The 18,846-nt window shown below is 43.3% G+C and overlaps 1 protein-coding gene across 1 annotated transcript in view; it reads left to right on the forward strand.

Moving 5' to 3' along the window:
• Positions 1 to 18,846, forward strand: part of OBSCN (obscurin, cytoskeletal calmodulin and titin-interacting RhoGEF) — a 176,748-nt gene that overhangs the window by 24,501 nt on the left and 133,401 nt on the right. The window contains 11 exon segments of the mRNA XM_079300531.1: positions 117 to 392; positions 3,594 to 3,866; positions 6,687 to 6,962; positions 7,751 to 8,026; positions 8,614 to 8,889; positions 12,052 to 12,327; positions 13,623 to 13,898; positions 15,018 to 15,293; positions 16,178 to 16,453; positions 17,305 to 17,580; positions 18,314 to 18,580. Coding sequence (XP_079156657.1) covers positions 117 to 392; positions 3,594 to 3,866; positions 6,687 to 6,962; positions 7,751 to 8,026; positions 8,614 to 8,889; positions 12,052 to 12,327; positions 13,623 to 13,898; positions 15,018 to 15,293; positions 16,178 to 16,453; positions 17,305 to 17,580; positions 18,314 to 18,580 — 3,024 coding nt within the window.

The following is an 18,846-nucleotide window of genomic DNA, read 5'->3' on the forward strand; positions in this document are numbered from 1 at the left end:
GAGCAGGAACAGGATCTGATACCTTCAGAGATCTCACAGTCTATAGCAGATCTGTATCAGGGATAAAATTATATCATGATACAACTCAGAATTAACAACTCCTCTTGTCCTGGCAGGAGCTGCAGTGAGATTCACCAACAAGAGCAAAGACATAGAAAAAGTCTCAGCTCGGCTGCAAGAAGGAGCCAAGCTCCAGGCTGAGCTTTCAGACACAGAGGCCACTGTGAGGTGGCTGAAAGATGGGAAGGAGCTCAAGGCCAGTGAAAAATACGAGTTCCAAGCCGTGGGGAAGAGGCGCGTGCTGAAAATCCACCGCGCTGCCGAGGAGGACGCTGGGGTCTATGAGTGTGTCTGTGAAGGGGATAAAATGCTTTACCAGCTCTCAGTGAGAGGTAAGGGGCTGCCTGGGCTGCTCTGCACTCATGGTGCTCCTGCCCTAAGCCAATGGAGCCACCGAGGTGCACAAAGGGAGTCTGGAAATTTCCCATCAGTGTTCAGCCTTGATAATGGGTTAATTACCCCCACAGCAGAGCTGGGGAGCAAATACAGGAGCTGGTGAGGTGCTGAGAGCTGTGCTTTCACTCCAGCTGGCATCTTGATATTCCAGGGAGTTTGAGTGTGAGTGGTGGGTAGGGAAAAGGGCTCTGGAGATGAGGAAATGCAGCCCCAGGGGCAGGACATGACCCAGGATCCCCTGTCTGTGCCACACTTGCTGTGGGACATCAGACAAATCACTGAAGAGAGACTTCAGCTCTGAGTGTACAAAATCATTTTGGCATTGTAAGGTTTGGTTTTTTTGGTTATTTTATTATTTGAGGATTTTTTTTCTTTTCTGTCAATACCATGGTGGATAAAAATAGACTTTTCCAGGGCACACTGTATGGCTTAACCCCTTCCTGTTTACAGGTGTTCAGATGTGTAGAATAAATAGCACAATGGATATTTGGATATTTCTTGAACCAGCACTGTTTTATAGCTGCCCTATCTTTTAGGCTGATCTTCCTTTCATGGCAATCTCTGCCTTTACCCTGAAACCAGCAGCATTAAACCTTCTTCTTGCAAACCTTCCCATCTGTGCAAGGTTTTATGAACTAGAGCAAAGCTGTCTCTGCCTTGAAGGGGGGCAGGTTTTGCCTAAAATCCCCAATCTATCCCCAGACTATTCCTCACATGGATCATCAGATGTCTGCTGATGTTCAGAGCACAAAATCTTACTCCAGCCTGTTGTCACACTGTCACCAAAAGTGAGGGAAAAACTCGCCAACAACATTTTTTAGTGTTAGAGAATCAAGGCATCACTTTACTTCTGTTGCACATCCTGGCCAGAAATAATTCCATCCACACATTGCCCAGGCCATGCAGACAAAATTATTCCATCATACATGATGTTCACCAGATTTTTCACATGCTTATACAGTCAAAACTCAGAAAAATTAATTGGCTCAATGTTCATTGGTCCCAAATTATGGAGTTCTTAGTATGTGGTTTCCTATTGGTTTTTGATCCTTTTACCTTCAATGTTAATTTGGGTCTTGTTCTTCTTTCCCTTATTGATATTTTATCATGCCAGGGGTAATGCCTGGAGTTTATCTTCATTATTGGTCATTAATGGCTGTTATCTTTTTTCCATCTTCTGTGCTATCCCCAGTCTGTTGAGATGTTGAGCTCATCAGGCCTCAAGTGGTGATACAGTCCTTTAAAAAAAAAAAACACTTTAATTCCTTTCTCCCTGGGCAAAGGCAAATAAAGCCAGAGAGTATTGTGACATTTTTACATTTGACAACTTGTTTGTTTGTTTCAAAGAGCAAACTTGAGAGAGGTGAAAAAAAATTAAATTAAAATGTGACTAAATCTAAATATAGAGGAATTTCTGTCTACAATTGGCACCTGCTCTTAATTTTGATTTTTTTTTTCTCTCTTGCTCTGCCTCTTTAGCATAATTTTTCATGCTGACAGTTCTACCCACATTTAATTGAATTACTTGATGGATGTTTCCTTGGGTTTTTCACTGTAATGTGACTACCAAATGAGTAATTAATTTATTATTTTAAAATTGGCTTTGACAAGCTGTGATTTTGTAGCATTTCCAGCAATTTAAATGCCTGCTGTTTACAGCTTGATTCCTGGAGCATCACCTTTGGTACCTCTCATCCTTGTGGGATGAGGCTCACAAATGCTGTATCAACATTTTACCTTCCATCATCAACAGCTCTTATCAGCCACAGGGAGCTGGGAATCATTTGAGGAGCAGGTCAGCTCTAAATGGCACGTGGGCATCACGTGGCTGCCCAGGGGCCACTGTGCTGAGCCAGGGCCACTGTGTCACTGCCTGGGCCTCCTGCCCAGATCAGCCAGAAATGGCACTTGCCATTTGTCACTGCACTGCCCTGAGCTCCATGTGCCAGGCACCCTCTGGCTCATGACCTCCCTTGGTGACCAGGGACATCTGAGATGTCTCCTCAGGGCTGCTCTGGTTGTATTTTTCACTCTGGTTTTCTGAGGAAGGGAAAAGTGAATGAATGAACTCATCTTTTCCTTCCTCCTACAACTTTGGACCTGTGGACTGAGTTTCAGTGATGCTGGGGTAGGAATGTCTTAGTAGTCCCCTTCCCCTTCCCTTCCCTTCCTTCCCTTCCCTCTCCCTTCCTCCCTCCCTTCCCTTCCCTTCCCTTCCCTTCCCTTCCCTTCCTTCCCTTCCCTTCGCCTTCCCTTCCCTTCCCTTCCCTTCCCTTCCCTTCCTTCCCTTCCCTTCTCTCCCTTCCCTTCTTCCCTTCCCTTCCCTCCCTTCCCTTCTCTCCCTTCCCTTCCCTTCTCTCCCCTTCCCTTCCCTTCCTTCCCTTCCCTTCTCTCCCTTCCCTTCCCTTCCCTTCCTTCCCTTCCCTTCCATTCCCTTCCTTCCCTCCCTTCCCTTCCCTTCCCTTCCCTTCTTCCCTTCCCTTCCCTTCCTTCCCTTCCCTTCCCTTCCCTTCCCTTTCCCTTCCCTTCCCTTCCTTCCTTCCCTTCCCGCTCCTTCCCCTTGGATATTGGTGGGGTTTTAAATATTTTGTTTTGAGGCAATTGGTGACTCAATTATTTCAATCCATGTTAAAATGATGCCAGATTTATTGTTTGTTTTCTATGCTCCAGTTAATTTCCAGGAATAAATTTATTTTCATTTTGATCCTATGAGATATCCATATAGATTATTTGTTTTATGTAATTTAATTTATCTAGGCTATATTTTAATCTCTTCTAGAGCTAATTTATTTGCCAGTTGGTTACAATATAATGATTGAGTTACCTTCCTGGCTTTACCTCCAGTTTGTTTCTTTGCTCACCTCTCTTTAAAATATTATTTTAAAGCTCTGTTTCCTGGGGCTTCTTCTTGACTCAGCCTCTTGTGCCATCTATGTGCTCTGCTTTTTGGACATGGGATAATCAGGAATATAGATGGAAATTTATCTGCTCCTGCTTTGGAATCTAGTAATTAGATCCATAATTAAATCAATAGATTTGTTATTATGATGAATGAATACCTAATGTAGATGTCAATGTACATTTTTATTGCTGTGCACAGAACTCTTTACCAGAGCTGTGCCCATGTTTTGTTTCAGCACTTGCAAACTTCATAAACAAAGAGAAAAGTGGAGGAGTTGTCAAGGCCATTGCTGGGAAACAGGCTGAGTTTGTGTCTGAGACCTCTGAGGCCAACATCATGGTGAAGTGGTACAAAGATGGGAAGGAAATCACAGCTAGCAAGAAATTCACCATGGAAGACAAAGGGAAACTGCACAAGCTTGTGGCTTCAGCTGTGACAAAAGAAGATGAAGGAACTTACACCTGCAAAATTGGGGATGACACCCTTACTTTTGATTTAAAAGTCTCAGGTAAGTTTGTACTGCAAGTATGGGATTGGAGTCTGTGTGAGAAATGCAGGATTTTGTTCTTTAGACTTGACAGATTTTTGGGCCAAGGTTGCACTACACTTTGAGAGATTCTGACCCTTGTTGTGATCCTGATGCAAACCAGGAGTATGGGCAAATAATATAATAATGCTGGGATTTATTTGAGTCAGCTCAAGCTTTTTCTAGGGCTGGAGCACAACCTAAACATAATGTTTGTTGAACAGCAGCAGCCACGTCTGGCCTTTATTCCTTTAGCTCAGTGTGTGCATCATCTTAGCACCACCTCAGCCAGGGGTTCAAAGTCTTGCTGTGGAAGCCATGTGCCCTCCTTTGTCAAGCTGAATCCCTGATTTTGGCAGTGAAACACCTCCTGCTCTTCCCAGAGGATGCTGTGGTCTCAGAGATCACTCCCTGTGCTGCTGTAAGTGACTCCACCAGTCTGTGCCACGTGCCCATCACACAAAGCACGTGGTGCTCAGGTCAAGCCCAGAAGAGAAATGCTTGTCACCACTGCATTCCAGCCCAGGATGGAGCCAGAGTATAAAATGACACAAGAACTCATCTGTGAAATTCAATATCTGTGGAATTCGACTGATTCTAGTTGCATGTTTGTGGGAACTTTTCTTCCAAATGGGGTTTTCTGGCTTGTGCTTGGAGCCTCATTTTTAACCTGGTCCTAAATTTAAGATTGAAACTCTCTTGAAAGCTTCTCCTGGAAGTCACAACTGAGTGCTTGTGACCTGTAACAGAATATCCAGGTTACTGTGATGCTGCCCATGAGCTAACTAAAGACTCAGCAAAGCTGATTAATTTAGGACAGCACTTGTCTTGAGGGATTGTTACAGGATTTAGTGAGCTGGAGGGAGTGCTTCCAGCTTCCAGCTGGTGTTTGCTCAGGTATTCATTCTGCATCTGACCTCTTCTGAGAATCCAACATTATGCAATTTCTCTTGGAATCAGTCAGTCCCTGACTTTACTCACTGAAAAACTGGTCTGAAAGAGCAAACCAGGCTCTGCCCAAACTGACCCTTCAAAAGACATTTTGAGCAATCTGATTTATACTGTCTAAGATGTGTTTTAGAAGTGTTCTGGTTGTGCCTTTGTCTGAGCATCAGGTACAGAGGATTGCCTGAGCTGGGTATAAACTTTTTGCTGGCTGTGGGCAGGCTGGGTGAATCTCACCAGTAACTCCTATGACATTGCTGAGGCAGAATCACAGAAAGGTTTGGGTTAGAAGGGCCCTTAAAAATCATCCCATTCCACCCCCTGCCATGGGACACTTTCCACTATTCCAGGGTGCTCCAAGCTCTGTCCAGCCCTGGACATTTCCAGGGATCCAGGGGTACCCACAGCTTCTCTGGGCACCCTGTGCCAGGGCTCACCACCCTCACAGTGAACAATTTATTCCTAATATCCCATCCAACCCTGCCCTCTGGCAGTTTGAAGCCATTGTGTCATGTCCTATCCCCCCAAATTTTTGCTGTGTAAGGATCGAGTTACAACCTGTTAACAACACCTTAGCCAGGGCAGCTTCCTCCTTGTTTCATGTGTCACCATAAAAATTTTCCAGAGTTCTGAGTGTCTGCACTGCACACTCAGGGGTGGTTTCAGGGCAGGGAATCAATCTGAGATACCCCAACAACTCTGAACAGCAGGATTCTGGAGGGACCTCCTCCTGTGGTCAGCTAATTGTTGGAGAATACGTCAGTCCTGATGAATGCAAATTTTAATGAAGCGCTTGCCTGGCACGGCAATTGTCCTTGGGATACTCAGTGACTGAAAGCAGCAGTTGCTGCTGAAGGAAATGCAATACTGAGCTGAGGCTAGCTCTGGGTGACAGCCCTCAGCCTGCTCTTCAGGCCAGGGCTGCTCTGAAATCCCTGATGTGCCCACCCAATATTGCTCCTCAGCTTAGGACAGGGTGGGCTGAGGAGGTTTGCTCACATTTCACACCAAGGTCTCTATCTTCACTTGACTGCCTTCACTTTTACCTTTACAAAGACACTTTCAAAGAGCATTAATTGATAAAAATGCTGTGTTGTTGCTGCCTGCATGACAAATATTCTGTGTCTGTTTGCACAGCAGGGTTTGAGCTGAGCTACCCGTGCAGGAACCTCAGCTGGGCTGTGTGAGCAGTTCTGAGTTCTTTGCTGGGAACATCAGTTTCAGCCAAAAGATATGAGATTATTGATTCTTATATTAGTAGAAATATGGAATGGTTTGGGTTGGAAAGGGCCTTAAAAGCCATCTCCTTCCAACTCCCTGCCATGAGCAGGGATATCTTCCAGAAGAGCAGCTCAGAGCTTTTTTCTAACTGGAAGTTGGAGGATATTTTATCAATGAGATTATCCCATATGTGCCCTGCCCTGGAGAAGAATTAGTCCAGTAGAACTGATACTATGAATAAGGAGCTGCAGGACTGGGCTCAGAAACATTTAAAAAAGGGTTTTCATCACCTCTAACTAGATTTTCTGACACTTCCTGGTATTTTCAAAGCTGTTTCTGCCCTCAGACATCAACACATATCCCCCAGGGCTTGCTTGACATCAGGATCAAGGGGTGGTAAATGAAGTGTGAGCAACTTGAGGGCATCTCAGCTTGATTTAAAAGATCCAGGAGGATGTAGGGCAGATGAAGGGGATTTCACTGTAATTGAGAGCAATTATCTGAAGATCAGAGGGGTTTGCACCATCTGTCAGAGGCATCAGCTGTGTGATAATGGAATTACAATCAATAATTCCTGTATCCTGACATTGATAAACCTGCACCAAGGCATCAACTGTTTTCTCTTTTCCCCTCCAGATGAAGCTGTTACTTTTGTCAACAAGCCCAAAACGACTCCAGAAGTTTCAGTCAGCCCTTCAGAAAGCCTGGAGCTGGTGTGTGAGGTGTCAGCTGCAGGTGGGGCCGTGGTGTGGAGGAAGGGTCAGGCTGAGCTGAAGCAGGACCAGAGGACAACAATCACCAGCCAGGGGACACAACGCAGGCTCATCATCAGGAGGGTGACACAGCAAGACCAAGGCAGCTACACCTGTGAGACAAAGGATGACAGAACAACATTCCAAGTCAAAGTCAGAGGTGAGAAACTGCCAGGAATCCCAGAGCTGGAGGAGAATTCAATTTTGAGCAGTGACTTGCATCTGGAGGAGCATCTCACAATCTGCTCAGGGTGAAAGATCTCAGCCATCATACTCAATTTTTTTTTTGGCTTTCATAATATTTCATACATGTGGTTCTGCATCCATCAATAGCTTTGGCTAAAAAAAAAAAAAATTAGCTGGTGTGTCTACAGAAAAACTCCCACAGGAAAATAGTGTGAGGCTGTAGCAGAGGGATGGATGAAGGGGAAGGTGTCTGAAGAGCTCTGATTAGATCCTATGCCTCAAATGTTGAATGGGGCTTGGAGAAATATGGTCTAGTGGAAGGTGCCCATGGCAGGTAGGTTGGAGTGTGATGGTCTTTAAGGTCCCTTCCAACAAAGCATTCCATGATTAGATGGGGAACAATGGAATTGTCCCAAATAGGCAGAAACAGAGCAATGGTTCCTGGACATGAGGATGAGGATGCGGGGGAATCTTGGAGAGAAAAAGAGAGAAGAGGGAGAAGGGTTCAGGCAATGTCAGTTGATGTTCCAAGTCCTCCATTTAAATCTGTCCTAAAGCTGTGAGTTTTTAACATTACCCCAGGATTCCCATATTATTCCTATTTACCTTTTAGCAAGGCAGAGATGAAGATGCTTTCTTGCACTAATGTCCCATCATAATATCACCTGTTGGGGCAAGTGCAGTGAAATAGGAGGAACTTAATTAAACTCCAGAGATAATGACTTCAAAAAGCTGCATGTGACTGTTGGGGTTTCCTTACAGAGACAGAAGCTGTGTTTACAAACAAGGAGAAGGTGCAGAAAGAGGTGAAGGCTGCACTGTCAGAAAATGCCACACTGAGCTGTGAGGTGGCTCAGGAGAAAACAGAGGTGAAGTGGTACAAGGATGGGAAACTCATCACCTCCAGCAAGAAATTCAAGGTGGAGTCGGAGGGCAAATCTCGTCGTCTGGTGGTGGGACAGGTGGAGAAGAAAGATGCAGGGGAGTACAGCTGTGAGGCTGCTGGCCAAAAACTCACCTTCAGGATTGATGTCACAGGTGGGAGACTGTTCATTCTCATCACAGAAAGAGCTTCAATGCCTGTGCAGTTTAAAACCTTTTAGAGTAGTGATGGAAATCAACCAGCCATCCACTGTCACGTTGGTGCTGACAACCAGGGAATGAATTCTCCTCAGTGCCCTTGGTGTTTTCTCATTTCACCGTAATGGGAAGATAGAAAGTTTCCATTCTGTTGTCATTTCTAGGAATAAAGGGAAGGTTGCCTCCCAGATATGTAGGAAAAATAAGTCTGGAAGAAGTAGGAAACCAGGTCTCCTAGAATGAGCAAAGCTTCCACATGGCTCCCAGTGGCAAATGAGATTTGGCATTTATTTATCCATTATATTATGGAACAAAGCAATGGATTTTGTGTGGGGATGGGAAGAAGCTGAATTCCTGAGACACTGCATAATTTTTCTCAGAAATGGCTGATGTGTTGTCCTCAGGCACGACAAAGGCACACATCCTGTCTCAGCATTAAAAAAATACAAGAGATGTGGAAGTTGTAGTGTTTTTTATTTGGGTTTGGTCACTTTGGACAGCATCAACTTATGTGTGATTTTTAAAATACTTCTCCCACTCCACAGAAGCAGAGGATGCATTTATCCACAAGGACAAACTGAAGAAAGAGGTGAAGGCTGCGCTGTCAGAAAATGCCACACTGAGCTGTGAGGTGGCCCAGGAGAAAACAGAGGTGAAGTGGTATAAGGATGGGAAACTCATCACCTCCAGCAAGAAATTCAAGGTGGAGTCAGAGGGCAAATCTCGTCGTCTGGTGGTGGGACAGGTGGAGAAGAAAGATGCAGGGGAGTACAGCTGTGAGGCTGCTGGCCAAAAACTCACCTTCAGGATTGATGTCACAGGTGGGAAACACATTTTGGTTTGTATTTGATTGGCTTTTCTTGGTATCTGGGTGTTTGCCTCTATTTTCTCTGACACAATATTAGAAATGTTGTTACAGTATTTTCTGATGCTGGTCTGAGCTGCTGTTTCAGTGAGGTGCAGGACTGGGCAGATCTGGACCTGACCTGTTCATGTCAGCTCCTCACATCCCTGTATGGCTCCTTCAGCTGAGGAAGTGAACAAGATTTCTGAATAGCAAACACTGTTAAAAAATCTCTTCCAGTTTGATCACCAGTGCTTGTATTCCTCCCCATGTTTTGGGTATTTATCCATGAAAATCACCGTTTTCCTTCCTCTTTTTTTACAAGTGTAGGACAAGAGTGAATGGTCTCAAGTTCTACTAGAGGTTTAGGTTTGATATTAGTAAAAATTCTTAATCAAAAATGTTGTCAGGCATTTGAACAGGCTGCCAGGGAAGTGGTGGAGCTTTCATCCCTGGGGGAATTTAAATCTATGTGGATGTGGCACTTGGGGACAGTAATGGACCTGGCAGTTCTGGGGGGACAGCTGGATTCTTCAGGTCTTTTCCAGCCTAAATAATTCTGTGGTTTCTTTGGTCTCAGTATATTTTGCAAGATATCTGGTGGATTTTATGTCATGGACACCAGCTATATTCTCAGGGGTCATTTCAGAATTGGTTATTAAGAAAAATGTTGTTTGTTTTTAACATTAATGTTCATAGCATTCCACTGTCTTTACAGCCAAATCCTTCTTTTTTAATCTTAAAATTCTTTCACATATGCAGAGATGATCAGAACAGGGAAGCAATTTTCACCTCTGTTTTCTTATAGCACCAAACAGAGGTTTGGCATTTTATCAGCTGTGTAGAGGAACAATTGTGTTGGGAATCTCATGACTGTGCTCTGTGGGGGTATCTGGGCTGTGAGCTGGGGTGTTTTGGCTCTTTTGCATCCTTTGTGTAACTCATTCTTTGGCTGAGGGTGCTGCAAGTTTCAGTGGAGGATGGGTTAGGAAGGAAGGGTAAGTAAGGATAGATTTGAGAGGTGTCTTCAGAGAAAATTTAGCATGGACATTGGTAGACTATCATAAAAATACCGAGTAATTTCAGTTGGAAGAGACCTTAAAATCACCTTGCCATGGGCAGGGACACCTCCCACCATCCCAGGGCACTCCAATCCCTGTCCAACCTGGCCTGGAACACTTCCAGAGATGGGGCAGCCACACCTTCTATGGGCAAAACTGTTATAAACCAAATTAATTGTTGGCTGCTGGCTCTGGTTCTAGCGTTGCAGTGAGAAAACAGAAATTTAGTGGTTTAAATGTGAATTTCTCTCTCTGGGGCAGCTGCCTGCCTCAGAAAGCAAAGGTTTCCATCTCTCTTTCCAGCAGGGTGACCTGATGGTGGCACAGGGTAATGTGACCCCTTGCCCTGTGCCTCCAGCCTGCCTTAGCTACCGTTGCTGTATTTCTCATGGGAACAACTGTAACACGACGTGCAAGGCCAGCACAGGCTGGAAAATGATCCAGTGTGAAAGCCAGGAGGGATTATGAGTACTCAGAGTGGCTGGCTCTTCTGCAGCAGAGATCCTTCTCTTGCTCGTTTATCCCAAAGTGCAGTGGATTTTTGGGTCTTAATTTTTCCTGGTGCCATTGCTCTTGGAAAGCTTTTCAGGGCTCCTGTGCTCGTAGCCCAAAGCCTCCCCTGTTTAAGGACAGGTTGAAGGTTAGATGCTCACTGTTGGGTTTTGGGTTGCCACTATGGGTTTTTTTTTTTTTTGGCTTCATATAAAAATAATCAGCTGCTGAACATCTTGGGGCTGAGTTGGACATGTAGAAAAAGAGTTGATTCTGAAATCTCAGTATTTCAGGATTCAGTGTATGCAGTGAAATCCGTATTTTGAGTCAGTGAAAGTTTCCTATCCTGAAAATATTTTTCCTCATTTCCACTGAAACTTCACTAACTAGTTTCATTGAAGGTAGGAAATGTCATCTTCACTGAATAGTTGTTTAAATTTGAAATAGGTTTCTCAAAGAAATTATTAACTGGTGTAAAACACTTTGGAAACTGATTAAAAGTTTTGGTCACACTTCTTATCAGTATAAAAATGTTTTATAAGAAAGGTCAAGAATAGAAAGGGCAAGTGAGATGAGTCTGGAATATTCCTGTCCTGCTAGCCTGACATTTTAAATACAGCCCTCATTGACACAGACTTGTTTTATAACCTATTGAATACACTACATATTCACACTCAAAGTTGTAGATGGGAGTTTAAATATTAATATTTTTCCAATCGGTTTTGAATGCAAAGCTTGCTATGTGCCTGAACCCTTTCAGATGTCAAAATGCTGCTGACATGTCCCTTTGAGGAACTTTGCATCACCCATCATAGCCCATGTGCCTTCTAAATGACAATGACACCTCACACCCTTCCTACAGCCAATATAAACACAGGAGCTCAAATTCAGATCCCCTAAGGGATTTCTGATCTGTGTTGCTCCCTGCAGGACACAACTTCCCCATGGCTGCACCCTCCTGTCAGGAGGCCAGTTTGCAGGAATATTACAGGGTTTTTTAAGGAAATAAAAATACACTTCAAATTTTATATCTCAGTTTTATATGTAATGCCCATCAAATATTTTTCCATATTGAGAACTGTGTCTTTGTCCTCTTTTTGGGATTGGGTTACAAGGTGTTTTCTGAGCAACACCCAATTTTGATCTAAAATACCTGGTAAAATCCTCTAAATAATTGTGATAGTGGAGGTGGAAACTCACCATTGTGCTACATTTTGCACGTTGCAAATGTGGGGAGTAGAAATATCATAAAGGCACGAGAGAATTTAATTATTACATGCATTACAAGAAATTTGGAAATGGAGTGGTTGAGCTGTTCATGTGGACAAGTCAGAGAGGGATGATAATGCCACGGGCTATATTTTGAGGGTATATTGCTTTATTTAGATAAAATTGTGTTATTTACAACAGTTTAATATTGAATTATTTATGTTAGAAAAGACCTTTAAGATCATCATGTCCAATGGTGCAACCAGCACTGCCAAGTCTGAGATCCTGCAGAACATCTACACCCCGTACAAATATGAACTTCTTGACACAAGATTTTTATATCTTATATATTTTCCCCTTTTCTTTCTCTATTTCAGAGGCAGAAGATGCCTTTGTCCACAAGGAGAAGGTGCAGAAAGAGGTGAAGGCTGCACTGTCAGAAAATGCCACGCTGAGCTGTGAGGTGGCCCAGGAGAAAACAGAGGTGAAGTGGTACAAGGATGGGAAACTCATCACCTCCAGCAAGAAATTCAAGGTGGAGTCGGAGGGCAAATCTCGTCGTCTGGTGGTGGGACAGGTGGAGAAGAAAGATGCAGGGGAGTACAGCTGTGAGGCTGCTGGCCAAAAACTCACCTTCAGGATCGATGTCACAGGTGGGAGAATGTGCTGCATCCCTGTTTGATATCCTGAAAAAACAAAATCCCCGTTTTACACCCTGAAAAATTGTATATGGCTTGTCAAACTCCACCTCAACAGAGACTGAGCCAGCATTTGCTGGTTTACTCATAAAATTGTGTCCACACTGTTAGACCTGTCTTCATTTTTTAAATATTAAGCATGCAGTGGATTTCAGTAGCCCAAACTCAGGTCAGGCTGAAGATCACTGGGGAATTTCCCTGGGAATCTTGGGAAGATGCACTGATAGCAAACTGAGAATTCAGTGACTGCTGGAGAAATTGAAGGGTGCAGCAAATCAGGCATTCTCTTGAGAAAGCTCCTTTTTGAAAAATAGTTTATTATAAAGAAAAGCTCCTTTTTGAAATATAGTTTATTATAGAGGAAACCTTTATATTATGGCCTCTGTCAACTGGGTGGAAATGCTAAAACTGTTCTTAGAAGCAGGAGATGAGGAAACAATATCTTTTCATCATGATATCAAGGACAGGTTTCAACCTTATCCCTCAGCTGCATCTCAATGAATTTAAAGCAAATTGAAGAGTTCCTGCATTAGATTTAGTTTTGATCATGGCATGGTGCAAATACCATAGAAACTGGCTAATTTTCATTCATTAGAAAAACATATTTCTGGGATTACACATCTTGAGAAGAGATGGGAAATAAAAGTAAAGCTACAGACACAGAAACAGCTCACAAAGTTTGTTTCCCAATATTATCTTTGCTTTTGTTGGCAAAGTAAGCTGCAACTCTTGGGTTGGTTGGCAATTTAATGCTTGTCCTCTTAAAGCAAACATAATTCCGACAGATTTCATCCACCTTAGTGCTGCTGGATTTTGGAATATGTTATTTCTGCAGATTTTGAAGACAGGTAGTGGTGGAAATGAAAGAAATGTTTAGACTGCCAGAGAATGACTACTTCAGTGGAACATGATGTAATTCAAATGTTAAAAATTCAGTAGATGCTAATGACAGGGAATGTGAATAGGAACATGGAACTCAATCCTTGAAGACCTTTAGGAGCTATCCATCTGTGTAGGAGGAGGGCCATGAAAAAGAAAAAAATTGTTTCACCTCTCCATCCCCAGATATTGAGGAAATCAAAAGAATTCTCCAATGCAGCTGATTTTAAGTGAATTTCAAAGTAGGGTCATGATGAAGAACTATAGGAAGTCTGCACAGTGACTTCACTCACCAAAATAAAACATAAAAACTCACTAAAAATCCAGTTTGAATAGTGCTACTAATACTCTTAATTTCTCTCTCTTTCCAGAGCCAGAAGTTGTGTTTACAAACAAGGAGAAGGTGCAGAAAGAGGTGAAGGCTGCACTGTCAGAAAATGCCACGCTGAGCTGTGAGGTGGCCCAGGAGAAAACAGAGGTGAAGTGGTACAAGGATGGGAAACTCATCACCTCCAGCAAGAAATTCAAGGTGGAGTCGGAGGGCAAATCTCGTCGTCTGGTGGTGGGACAGGTGGAGAAGAAAGATGCAGGGGAGTACAGCTGTGAGGCTGCTGGCCAAAAACTCACCTTCAGGATTGATGTCACAGGTAGGAAAAGATTCTTTGGCCCATCAGTCTTACTTCTAGAATCTTTAGAAAAATTAACATTATTTTGTAAGTAGTCTTCACGTTGTGCTTCAGATTACTGGAGTACAACATTGTCATGGCCGAGGATGGGTACATATAAAAGACCATTTTTCTTTATATATTCTTAGTAAAACATTTAAAATCCTTAAAATAATTAATCCCTTGAAAATTTTTGTAAGCTACACATCACTGGAGGGAAAGGGCTGTAAAAAAGAAAGTACTGATTTGTGAATTTCCTTTTTCCTATCTTAGAGGAACAAGAGTAAATCAGCACCATTGCTCATTCTCAGTGCAGGGTTATGGTGGAGAGCCTGCCCAATGCCCACACTCCTTTTCTTTCCTTTGGAAATTCTCATTTCAGCCTGAAGGGAGTCATGGAAGTAGGGCTTGATAGGTATTGAGACCTTTAAGGTGTGAAGAAAATGGCAATTAAGGAATGAATGTGTCATGGAGATTCATTCCAGTTGTGTTTCCCTACTGGGGCCATGAAGAAGTAAAATAGATTGAGCTTCCCATCTCCCTCACAAATTCCCAATCCACAAACTTCCCAATCAAAAAATCCAATTCCAAGTGGTGAGACTGATGTGTCTTGTGGAGAACAGGAGCATTTCACCATTTGGATGTGAGATGAGCTGAGCTTTGCCCAGAGCTGCACTGAGAACAAATGACAGGGTCTTGGACACCTCATTGCTGGTCTAGCACCTTTCTCATTTAACAAAATGATCTAAGAAGGAGCAGAAACAGCTGCAAAGAATCAAAGAATCAATTTTATGGGACTATAATGCAGCATGGATCAGCTCCTTCCTCTAAAAATTTGATAGTTTGCAATTAACTTCAACCAAACTTTATTCTGCCTTGACTGGGTCCCATCAGACGATGTTCGTATAAACCACACAGAGATTACTGCTGTCAAAAAACACAAAACAGGCAAACCTCCCCACTACAAAGTCCTTTGGATGTTGTTTTGATAGACTTAGTTGTGAACTTCCATGTCAGAGGGGTCTTTTCCAGTGTTACCATGATAAAGGGATTGAGAAACATCATATTTTGGAGTAAGTCTGGGTTTCTCTCTCCTTCCAGAGCCAGAAGTTGTGTTTACAAACAAGGAGAAGGTGCAGAAAGAGGTGAAGGCTGCACTGTCAGAAAATGCCACGCTGAGCTGTGAGGTGGCTCAGGAGAAAACAGAGGTGAAGTGGTACAAGGATGGGAAACTCATCACCTCCAGCAAGAAATTCAAGGTGGAGTCGGAGGGCAAATCTCGTCGTCTGGTGGTGGGACAGGTGGAGAAGAAAGATGCAGGGGAGTACAGCTGTGAGGCTGCTGGCCAAAAACTCACCTTCAGGATTGATGTCACAGGTAGGAGAAGATTCTTTGTCAGAATTTAGTGGAGGCCAATAAAGTAATAATTGAATTAACTGTTCCACCATGACTCGGTTGCAATAGTCTGGGTTTTGTGGTAGCCTGCAGGATTCACCTGATTTTCTGTACTTGGTTACTTGGATTTGTGGTATGAAAGAAATGGGAATATTTGGATTTAGCCAAATACACACAGCATGAGTTCTGTCTTGTTCTTTGTGGGTTTAATAATTGCAGTTATAATTATAATAGAAATAGTTAATATTATTCAGGTCCCTCTCATTCCTGAGTTCCCAAAGGTGATTCTTATCCATTGAGCCTCTTGAAAGGAAAGAACCATTAAAGAATTATTAACTTGTTAAACATCCAAGCCCATTTTTGGAAGACTTAGAGGCTGGAATATATTTTTTCAATTATGGTATCAGCAGCAAATCTCAAGAGGGGCTGTAAACTGCACTTTTTATTAATTTGGACCTTTGTGTAATTGAGCTCTCAGTCTTTTGAGATATCTTACTATTCCTGCCAGGTGCTATATTTTTATGCGAAATATTCCAAGAAATTGTTTTACTGTGTCTGAGATCTTAAGCAAAAGGAATTTGGGAGCTTATAGCAGGTTCTTTGGGAAAGTTTGAATGAAATATATATTTACCTGGTGACTTGCAACTGTAGGGTTGATGTCAAGGCTTCTCTTGGTCATTTCCATTCCTAGGCTTTTAGTTCCCAATTTTCCAAGTGGCATCTCCATCCCACAGAGGGGTAGATATTGCTCAGTGATGGGAATTGGTTTTGGCAAGTGACAACCTAAATATTTTCCAAACCTCTCCACAGAAATCTGTAAGATTAATCTCAACCCCTCAACGATTTTCTTCTTTTTCTGTGCTCAGAGCCCAAACCTGCATTTATAAACCAAGAAAAGGTCCAGAAGGAGGTGAAGGCAGTCCTGACAGAAAGTGCCACCCTCATGTGTGAGGTGGCACAGGATACAACTGAAGTGAAGTGGTACAAGGATGGAAAACTGCTCGTTTCCTCTCGGAAATTCAAAATAGAGACAGTGGGCAAATCCCGGCGCCTGGTGGTCGAGCAGCTGGAGAAGAAGGATGCTGGGGAATACATCTGTGAGGCTGCAGGCCAGAGGCTGACCTTCAAACTGGAGCCAACTGGTGAGTGCTCACTTTGTGATGTGAAGAACCAGTCGCTGTGGTTTAGAGGAAAACTGGATATTCACAGCAGCCTTGGTCCAGCCACTGTCTCCCCTGGAGCAGCACCAGTGAGCCACATGGCACATTAATTCTTAATCTAGCAGTGTAGAAGTGGGAAATTTGGACTTTTTTGGGGATCTGGAAATGCTGCATAGCTTTTTGCTTATCTCTTTCACACACCTTATCATCCAGCCTCCTTCAGTGGTGAGGAGCTGGAAGTAGAAGTGGGAAGTTTTGAAGAGCAGCAGTGGAGCAATGGAGAAAAGTGACTCAGAAAACCTCATCTGCTGCTTGTGTGTGCCCCAAAAATGCCTGATTTTGTGGCAAAGGGTTGTACAAGATAGAAAGGAGGCCAAGAAGAAGGGACTGGAATCAAAAGGATTGAAAGGAGCCTCAAAGATTGAGTTCCAGCACTCCTGCCAGTGGAGCAGAAAACAGGCTATAAATTCAGCCTGTTATTGTCTCTCCTTAATTTTATCCAAAATCCTAAAAAGAAGAAGAATTATATAGGTAATTTTACTTCTAAGAAACAAGCTTTTTAGGGGCTGCAGATAAAATAGAAGTATTTGCATTTCCTTTCCTCTGCTTCTCTTCTAAGCAGAAATTATGAGTTGTTCTGAGAGATCATTTTCTTTCTTCCCTCTTAGGAAAAGATTTTATCAGCCACAAATATTCAGCCATATTTCCCTGGATTATTACAGGCTATGGATGAGCTGGTGGTGTGAGTCCTGAAGAGAGAGCAATATAAAACTGCTGTGTCAAGGATTTGAGCATAAAGTTCTTAAATTTTCCTGACTTACTGTCTTTTCTAGAACCGGAGGCTAAATTTGAAAATAAAGTTGTCCAGAAAGAGCCTCTCATTGTTCAAGAACATGAAAACATCACGCTAACAACCTCAGTCACTCCTGAAACTGCTGCAGTGAGGTGGTTCAAGGATGGCACAGAAATCAAGGCGAGCAAGAAATGTGTGATCAAGAGTGAGGGGGCATCCAGGACACTGACAGTGACTGCAGCTGAGAGCACAGACTCTGCCCTCTACACCTGCCAGACAAAGCATGACAAGCAGGAATTCAGGGTGCAGGTGAAAGGTGAGCAGTGCCCAGGGCGTGGCTCAACCCAACATCCCTCATGGTGGGGTGGAGGTGAAACCCAAACTCTTCTGAAAACTGTTCCAACCTTGTCTCTTCTCTGGATGCCCCACCATGGGCCAGCAAAGTTCTCCAGCTTCCAGATTTCCACTTTTTGTCTTTTGCTGGCCAGTTTGAAGCATGGAAACCTATGATGGTACTTCTGGTGTTTGCTCCCCTCCTGTTTCTGTACCCTCCTATAGAATGATGGGATCTGAAAATACCAGGTCAAAGAAATCTGCCTGAATTTCCACATTTCTGGTTAGATTTTTCTCTCCCCTGAGCACCAAATGTTTAGGGTCATTTTATTTAATTAATTAATTAATCAATTTCCATAGCTGGGCAGAAACAGTTTCTTACTCTGACACCATGGGCTAGTAAAGTTCTTCATGTTTTCAGTTTTTTGTCTTTTGCTGGCCAGTTTGAAACATGGAAACCTATGATGGTACTTCTGGTGTTTGCTCCCCTCCTGTTTCTGTACCCTCCTATAGAATGATGGGATCTGAAAATACCAGGTCAAAGGAATCTGCCTGAATTTCCACATTTCTGGTTAGATTTTTGTCTCCCCAGAGCACAAAATGTTTGGGGCCGTTTAATTAAATTAACTTATTTCCAATGTTGGGCAGAACCAGTTTCTTAGAACGGGTTTCTTCTCTTTTCCTCCCTCACAATTTCCCCCTCCCCTGGATCTCAGAAATCCCGGTGAAGTTTGCCAAGAAGCTGGAGGCTGTGAAAGCTGAGATTGGTGGCAGCGTGTCCCTGAGCTGTGAGCTGAGCCACGCCAAGGGGAAGGTGACCTGGAGCAGGAATGGGGTGGAGATCAAGCCCAGCAAACGTTTCCAGATCCGTGAGGAGGGGATCAAAAGAACCCTGACGATAACGGGGATCCGGGCTGAGGATGAGGGAGAATATTCCTGTGAATCCAGGGATGACAAGAGCAGTGTCACCATCACCCCCAAACGTATGTCTCTGATGGTGGCAATGTGGAGGGGTATCCTGGGTTTTGTCCTCAGCTCTTACAACCCTGCAAGGCTGGATTTGTTCATGTGTCTGGGGAACAAAATACACAACTCCTCTCTCAGTGTCAATGGAGACTCTATTTGTGAAAAACATGATGAATGTGACACCTGTTAGACTCAGGTCTCTTAATAAGTCTTAATATTGATGGTCTTAATATTGACCTTCATATTGCATTTGAGGCTGGAATTCAATTTCCAAAATATAGGA

This window comes from Erithacus rubecula (genome assembly GCF_903797595.1).
Source record: "Erithacus rubecula genome assembly, chromosome: 3".
In the NCBI taxonomy this organism is placed as follows: domain Eukaryota; kingdom Metazoa; phylum Chordata; class Aves; order Passeriformes; family Muscicapidae; genus Erithacus; species Erithacus rubecula.